This window comes from Bison bison, unplaced genomic scaffold (genome assembly GCF_000754665.1).
Source record: "Bison bison bison isolate TAMUID 2011002044 unplaced genomic scaffold, Bison_UMD1.0 scf7180017864492, whole genome shotgun sequence".
NCBI lineage: Eukaryota > Metazoa > Chordata > Mammalia > Artiodactyla > Bovidae > Bison > Bison bison.
Genome location: NW_011495051.1, coordinates 1,209,385 through 1,218,237, shown reverse-complemented (window position 1 = coordinate 1,218,237; position 8,853 = coordinate 1,209,385). Strand labels below are relative to the sequence as shown.

Below are 8,853 nucleotides of genomic sequence, written 5' to 3'. Positions count from 1 at the left end.
ACTCTTTTAGCCACTATGCTCTACTGTGTCCAGCAAGTATATATGCTATACTGACTTCTTTTTTTCTTTCCAAAATTTTGTCTTGGCGTATAGCCAATTAACAATGCTGTGACAGTTTCAGATGAACAGGGAAGGGACTGAGCCATACATGTACATGTATCCATTCTCCCCCAAACTCCTCTCCTATCCAGGCTGCCATATAACACTGAGCAGAGTTCTGTGTGCTACACAGTAGGTCCTTGCTGGTAATCCATTTTAAATACAGTGGTGTGTACATGTATATCCCAAACTCTCTAATTATCCCTTTCCCTCATCCCTCCCCAGCCCGGCAACCATACGTTCTTTCTCTCAGTCTGTGAGTCTCCTTCTGTTTTGTAAGTTCATTTGTATCATTTCTTTTTAGATCACTGACTTGATTCTTAATCTATGCTATGTGCTTCCAGTTATGAGCATGTGGCTTCAGGTACACATTTTCCTGAGTTTGTAGGGGTCCATATCAGCTCTGTGTAACTGAAGAACAGGAAAGCTCTTTCAGTTCAGTTCTTTCTTTCACAGATGGAAATATGATCATAAAGGAACTTTTGACATTAAGCTTAGCTTGCTGAAGCTAAGTAGATATTTTATGGTAATTTTAAACCATACTAGTACATTGATGTAGGTGTGTCCTGACTTATTTTGGAAAGAAAGGGGTTTTCAAAAAACTTTTAATCAGAAGACCACATCATTTGGCCTTGCAACATCTCTATAGCATAATATAACCATTGTTCAAAACCCTGATCCTCAAAAGATCCTGAAGTACCTAGTGAATTCATAAAGGTAGAAACAATTGTTCAGAATTAGTTCAGTTGTGGTATATTTTATATTAGGAAGTGGTTAGGTATGGTAGGAAGTCAAATGTCTTACATATCATAAGATATATACCAGTAAATTAACTCTGTCTCCTTCTAACTGTATGAACTTGGACAAATCATGGGATATCTGGAAGTCTCAACTTCTTTTTCTATAAGAAGGAAATTTTGTCACATTTATCAAAATGATACACTGAATGCAAAATGAGATACAATAGTTTACATGTCACAATGTTTATTTTTTATAAAAAATAAAAAAGGTAGTACTACTATTTATACGATCCTCTAAGCCTCTGATATTCTGTAATCTAAAACTACTTAAGAAACATTTATAGTAACAACAGATTCAGTAATATACTTAGTTCTTACTGAATGTGCATGGTTATAAACCTAGATAAGACAATTTTTTATAAAACTGTTCAAAAATTTAATTGGCTGAGTCTTAGGTTTGATTGGGGGCTTCCCTGGTGGTTCAGCTGGTAAAGAATCCACCTGCAACACAGGAGATCTGGCTTCGATCCCTGGGTTGGGAAGATACCCTGGAGAAGGGAACAGCTACCTACTCCAGTATTCCGGCCTGGAGAATTCCACGGACTGTAGAGTCCGTGGGATCGCCAAGAGTCGGACATGACCAAGCGACTCTCACTTTCACTTTTTCCTTAGGTTTGATTAAACTAGATGAGGGATGCCAATTAGGTTCCATTCCATGTGTCAACTCAGTGCCTGCTGATTGTAGTGGGAAGTACGCTGAAATTACATCTGGAATCAAAAAAGAGTGCTATGTCTGAGAGGCAGTAGCTGCCATCCATGTGGGATTTTTAGATAAGACAAATCTCCAGTACAAGTAGGAATCCTTATATGGAGTTAGCAGCCACCACCAGACCACCCCCAGTAATAGGAAGTTTACTACTTAACCAGGTAGCCAGTTCTTTCTTATTATGGCCAGTAAATCTTCTCCCAGAAGTCTTTTCCTATTAGTACAAGTTCTGTATACCATTTTGATTTGATTCTCACAATAACCATATTTTGGCCATTGTCCCAAAAAGAGCATTTCATATATCTGAACTAATTTTAAAAAACAAATATATATGAATGCTTTTACCTTTATTTCTCTGTGTAAGGACTGAACTTCAGTGGATAATTCCACAGTCTGTTCCTCTAGCTGCTGACGACGTTGTAAATTAGTGGATATCTGAAGTTTCTCTGATTTAAGTTCATTTGCTGTGCTTTTTAGGTGTTGAATCTGTTCCTGCTGGTCCTGTATAAGCTTACGGTTCAATTCTATCTTACTAGAAACTGCATGAGAACACATCCATACAGTGATTAGTGGAAGGGCACAGAAAATACTACAAGTAACATCTTTCCCGTTTATAGGTCTGTGGCATTCACAAAGGCTGAGTTTCTGTGGGTTCCACCCACTGCAAGAAAAATGCCAGAACAATTTATCCAGCTCCCAAACCCGCCTGCTGCCCCAACAGCCATGCGTGAGCTCACAGGACAGGTATGACTGAGAAAGAGAACAGCTTATCTATTATTTGGGGTTTCCTTGTGGCTCAGCTGGTAAAGAATCCGCCTGCAATGCAGGAGACCTGGGTTCAATCGCTGGGTTGGGAAGATCCCCTGGAGAAGGGAAAGGCTACCCACTCCAGTATTCTGGCCTGGAGAAATCCATGGACTCTATAGTCCATGTGGTCACAAAGAGCTGGACATGACTGAGCGACTTTTACTTTCCATCTATTACTAATTATTCAAAAGTTCCTATTATTCAAAGTCTGTTCTGGACAGAAAGGAAACAAAGAAGTGATGCTTTTGAGAAAAGAAAGTGACTATACCATTGACTGGAAGACTGTTCCTTGTCCACATAATAGTTATAAAATTAGCGGTAAAAACCATATGCTTGGAATGTTGAAGTCTTTATAAAGAAACACACTCTATTACCTGTATCTAATTTGTATTGTTTTTCTTGTTTTTCCTGGTTTACTTGCTGAACACTTCGATCCAAATCTAGTCCTTGGAGTTTAGCTGCTTGCTGTGCAATTTTTCTTTCAACATCTTTTAGTTCCATCTTAAGAATAAATAAAAGTTATTTCCTTTAGGAAATTTATGGCATTATCAGTATTCAAAATCTTTAAAAATTAACTGCTTTTAATTATTTTAAAAATCTAATTTGTAACTGTTCTCAGACGTAATTTTAACAAATTTTAATACAATAAAAATGAAATTATTTTTATGCTTCAGTCAGTCAGTTCAGTTGCTCAGTCGTATCCAACTCTGCGACTCCATGGACTGCAGCACGCCAGGCTTCCCTGTCCACCGCTAATACCTGGAGCTTGCTCAAACTCATGTCCATTGAGTCGGTGATGCCATCCAATCATCTCATCCTCTGTCGTCCCCCTCTTCTCCTGCCTTCAATCTTCCCCAGCATCAGGGTCTTTTCCAGTGAATCAGTTATTCACATCAGGTGGCCAAAGTACTGGAGTTTTGGCTTCAGCATCAGTCCTTCCAATAAATATTCAGGACTGATTTCCTTTAAGATTGACTGGTTTGATCTCCTTGCAGTCCAAGGGACTCTCAAGAGTCTTCTCCAACACCACAGTTCAAAAGCATCAACTCCTCGGCACTCAGCTTTCTTTATAGTTCAACTCTTGCATTCATACATGATTACTGGAAAAACTACAGCTTTGACTATACAGACCTTTGTCAGCAAAGTAACATCTCTGCTTTTGAATATGCTGTCTAGGTCGGCCATAGCTTTTCTTCCAAGCAGCAAGCGTCTTTTAATTTCAGGCTGCAGTCACCATCTGCAGTGATTTTGGAGCCCAAGAAAACAAGGTCTCTCACTGCTTCTCCATCTATTAGCCATGAAGTGATGGGACCAGATGTCATGATCTTAGTTTTTTGTATGTTGAGTTTTAAGCCAGCTTTTTCACTCTCCTCTTTCACTTTCATCAAGAGGCTCTTTAGTTCTTCTTCACTTTCTGCCATAAGCGTGGTGTCATATGCTTATCTGAGGTTATTGATATTTCTCCTGGCAATCTTGATTCCAGCTTGTGCTTCATAGAGCCCGGAATTTCTCATGATGTAATCTGCATATGTTAAATAACAGGGTGACAGTATACAACCTTGACGTACTCCTTTCCCAATTTGGAACCAGTCCATTGTTCAATGGCCGATTCTAACTGTTGCTTCTTGACCTGCATACAGATTTCTCAGAAGGCAGGTAAGATGGTCTGGTATTCCCATCTCTTTCAGAATTTTCCACAGTTTGTTGTGATCCACACAGTCAAAGGCTTTGGTGTAATCAATAAAGCAGAAATAGATGTTTTTCTGGAATTCTCTTGCTTTTTCGATGATCCAACGGATGCTGGCAATTTGATCTCTGGTTCCTTTGCCTTTTCTAAATCCAGCTTGAACATCTTGAAGTACAGGGTTCAGATACTGTTGAAGCCTGGCTTGGAGAATCTTGAGCATGACTTTGCTAGCAGGTGAGATGAGTGCAATTGTGCAGTAGTTTGAGCATTCTTTGGCATTGCCTTTCCTTGGGATTGGAATGAAAACTGATCTTTCCCAGTCCTGTGGCCACTGCTGAGTTTTCCCAATTTGTTGGCATATTAAATGCAGCATTTTCACAGAATCATCTTTTAGGATTTGAAATAGCTCAACTGGAATTCCATCACCTCCACTAGCTTTGTCCCTAGTGAAGCTTTCTAAGGCCCACTTGACTTCACATTCCAGGATGTCTGGCTCTAGGTGAGTGATCATAACATTTTCATTATCTGGGTCATGAAGATCTTTTTTGTATACTTCTTCTGTGTGTTCTTGACACCTCTTCTTAATATCTTCTGCTTCTGTTAGGTCCACACCATTTCTGTCCATTATTGTGCCCATCTTTGCATGAAATGTTCCCTTGGTATCTCTAATTTTCTTGAAGAGCTCTCTAGTCTCTTAATTTTATGCTTAAGTTAATTTAAATGATGAAAATAAAGGCACCTTCCCAGGTGGCTCAGTGGTAAAGAATCTGCCTGCCAATGCAGGAAACAAGAGACGCGGGTCTGATCCCTGGGTCGGGAAGATCTGTGGAGAAGGAAATGGCAATCCACTCCAGTATTCTTGCCTGAAAAAATTCCCATGGAGAGAGGAACCTGGTGTGCTACAGTCCATGAGGCCACAATGAGTCAGACCCAACTGAGGATGCAAATTAAAGGAAGCAGACTAAAAAAGAAAAATAAACATAATTCTAACTTATAGATAAAAAGAACTAAACTCAGAAATGTAAGTTAAGCAGTTACTCCCTAAAACTACCTGAAATTCAGAATACGGAACTCTAAACACAATCTGTACCTGAAAACTAGCTACTGAAACACTCACACGTCATTTTCAAACCACCATGAAACAAGTTTTATTCTGCGTTAAACTGCAGTAACTGTACCTGGAGCCTCTCCATAATTGTAACATCTGTCAGACACACTTTAGCACTTTCTTCCTCTGGTATAATTGCACCCAAGAGTGTTTCCTGTTCTTCTATGTCATTCTTGAGGCGCTGTATGTCTCTGTTCACATTCTGCAGTTTGTTTCTTAATTCTGGTATTTCCTTCTCCTTCAAATCAATTATGCTTTGCCTTCACAGAAAACACAATTAAAAATAAGCAATGTAACGTTTCTTCATAAGGAAATGGAGGTTACATATTTTTTGGCAAGAATACCATAGAAGTGATGTTGTATCCTTCTCAGGGCATCTTTAGTGGGCACATGATGTCAGTATGTTACTCTTACTTAGAAAAGACAGTGTCAGCCAGATTTATCCCCTGTAAAGTTACTATTTTTCTCTATGTAATCAATAAATATCTAGGAGAAATACACTGAAGACAATGTAAACATTCTGTTTTTCCTCAAACCTTTGTCCACTGATTTTATTACCTATTGAGAGATCTTCATAGCAACAATTTTACCATGCTGTCTGACAAATAGAAAGATATTTTACAAATTACCAGACCATACTCATCAGAAGTGTCAAGATCATGAAAGACAAAGAACTATGGTAGACCACACAAGAGCCTAAGGACAAATATTAATAACAAGCATAATACATGCAATGCGGAGATCCTAAGTTGGATCCTGAAATAGAAAAGGGATATTAACAGAAAGACTGCTAAATCTCAAATGTGGTTTGTAGTTTAATAGAATTATACCAAAGTTAATTTCTTGATTTTGATAGCCATATTATGGTAACATAAATTGTGAACATCAGGAGAACAGAGTGAAGGATATATGTGAACTCTCTGTACTATCTTTGTAAATTTTCTTTAAGTGTAAAATTACAGAATAAAAAGTTTTAAAAGTTTAAAACTTAAAAAAAAAAAAACTTTAAACATTAAAAAAATGAAGGATGGAAGAAAAGAGGAAGGAAGGAAGGAAACCACTCAGTCAAATGCTACATGGGTTTATGGTACAAAAGCTGTTGAACCCACTTTACTACTGCTACTCTAGCTGATGAGTTATCACCCCCGTGGCAGGTACTGGCCCCAAACCTGTTTTTGTTAATACCTCGGAAACAACAACACTTGTATTTAATCTGAAAAATAAAAAGCTATTAAGCTTATTTCAGAAAAGTTTTAAATTCTTAATCAAAATCAAATTAGTATGATAAATTAAACTGATTTCTAATGAGAATCTTGTAATAAACTAGAAACTCAAGCATTAGCTATTACACTGTTATTACTTAATGATTTTTTAAGTCCACACTATGACCAAGAAAAGCCAATCAACCAATCTGTGGTGACAAAAGCCCTGTAATCTTTTATATCAGAGCAATGAAAAACTTTCCTGAATAAATATGAACGTATTCAGATTATGAATAAGTCATGCTCACATTATTTCTTGATGTTATGGACCAGAAGTTTGTCTTAAGTTATGTGTCCACTACCTAAAAAGTGACAAAGTTACAAAAGCCTAATGACAATCAAGCATTCACTTGACTGGGTCATCTTTGTGGAGAACTATAGGCATCCATTAAATTTTAACCCCATTTTTACATCTGCATACACACACATAGATGTGGTCTCTGTAAAAAAATAGCAGTAACACTATGACCAATAAAGGAGAAGGCAATGGCACCCCACTCCAGTACTCTTGCTTAGAAAATCCCCTGGACGGAGGAGCCTGGTAGGCTGCAGTCCATGGGGTCACTAGAGTCGGACGTGACTGAGCGACTTCACTTTCACTTTTCACTTTCATGCATTGGAGAAGGAAATGGCAACCCACTCCAGTGTTCTTGCCTGGAGAATCCCAGGGACGGGGGAGCCTGGTGGGCTGCCGTCTATGGGGTCGCACAGTCTCGAATATGACTGAAGCGACTTAGCAGCAGCAGCAGCATGACCAATAAAAAACAGCAGAAGTAACACTATGACAGTTTCTGGGCCCAGGCCTTAACACATTTGCTCTTAGAATACTTTCTGTGGTAATCTAGCCACTATGCTTCCAAAAGCCCAAGACACAGGTGGAAGCCTCATGAAGGCATTCTGCGTGACAGCCCAGGTAAGCCTGTGGCCAACAGTCAGCATCACTGCCAACCGTATGAGTGAACCATCTGAATGCCCAGGCCAGCAGAGCCTCAGATGAGCTCCCAGCCAACAGTCAGCATCATCACCAGCCATATGAGTGAACTATACTGAATGTCCAGGCCAGTAGAGCCTTGAAATGACTGCAGCCAATATCTGACTGCAATTGCATGAAAATACTCCAAATAAGAACTACTTAGTTAAGCCAAATTATCCCACAGAACCATGGAAGATCATAATAAATCATTGTTGTGAGGTACCAAGTTCTGAGGGGGGTTTGTTATGCAGCTATAAACACAGTTACTACAGTTCTCATTCATTCAGCAAATAGTTACCAAACTTACAAAACACAAAGAATTATGGAGGCACAACAATGATTAAGATATATACCTTACTCTGACAAGGGGAGCTGTGTTGAGTGTTGATTTCTGCTCTTCATAATTTATCAGTTTAACACAGAACTACATGTACTTTCTACCAACTACTAATTTTATCTTTCACTTGATGTCTTTAAGATCCTGCCTTATTCCATTTCATTCTCAAATTATTGCTTTTGTCTCGATACGACATGCTCTCTGTAGCCCCTAATGATCTGGTTTTTATTCTTGATGATTATATTAGTTATCTATCGCTACATAACACAACACCCCAAAACTTAGCAGCTTAAAACACAATAGCACTTATTTCCCACAGATAGGAGGATTAGCTACTATCTGGGTATTTTTGACTCAGGGTGTGTTACTGAAGGTGCAGTCAAGCTGTGAGTTGCAGTCATCTGAAGGTATTACTGCTGGAGAATCTGCTTCCAAATGGTACATTCACTCATGTGGTTGTTCAAAAGCCTCAGGTCCTCACCAAGTGGGTCCCTCCAAAGGGCTGCTCACAACACAGCAGCTGGCTTCCCCCAGATCCAAGAGAAAGAAAAGGAGAGCAGGAAGCTACAGTGTCTTCTATAATCTGATCCTCGAAGGAACATGTGATCACTTCTGTTGTATTTTACTGGTTACACATCCTGGAACCCATCCTGGAACATGAGGGACAACCATGCAAGAATGTGAATGCCAGGAGGCAAGGATCGCTGGGGACCATCTTAAGGCTGGCTACCACAAAGCACATCTTCTTGCACCTTTCCTTCTCCTTTTCCTTGCACTCCTCTTCAGTTTTCCAAGTCAACATATCGTCCTTATTTTTTGCTTTTAGAGTTTTTCTCACTTTAATCTATTCAATGTAGGCTTTACAAATAGCTGTGAAAAGAGAAGTGAAAAGCAAAGGAGAAAAGGAAACATATAAGCATCTGAATGCAGAGTTCCAAAGAATAGCAAGGAGAGATAAGAAAGCCTTCCTCAGCAATCAATGCAAAGAAATAGAGGAAAACAGCAGAATGGGAAAGACTAGGGATCTCTTCAAGAAAATTAGAGATACCAAGAGAACATTTCATGCAAAGATGG

General features: G+C 39.0%; 1 protein-coding gene across 1 annotated transcript in view; it reads right to left on the bottom strand.

Annotated features, from left to right (window-relative positions):
* RAD50 (RAD50 homolog (S. cerevisiae)) overlaps nucleotides 1-8,853 on the bottom strand; it is a 108,426-nt gene that overhangs the window by 36,199 nt on the left and 63,374 nt on the right. Inside the window, exons 14-16 of the mRNA XM_010828422.1 lie at nucleotides 5,278-5,467; nucleotides 2,787-2,913; nucleotides 1,772-2,144 (exon numbers count right to left, since the gene is read on the bottom strand). Of these exons, the coding sequence (XP_010826724.1) occupies nucleotides 1,772-2,144; nucleotides 2,787-2,913; nucleotides 5,278-5,467 (690 nt within the window). The remainder of the gene's footprint in view (nucleotides 1-1,771; nucleotides 2,145-2,786; nucleotides 2,914-5,277; nucleotides 5,468-8,853) is intronic.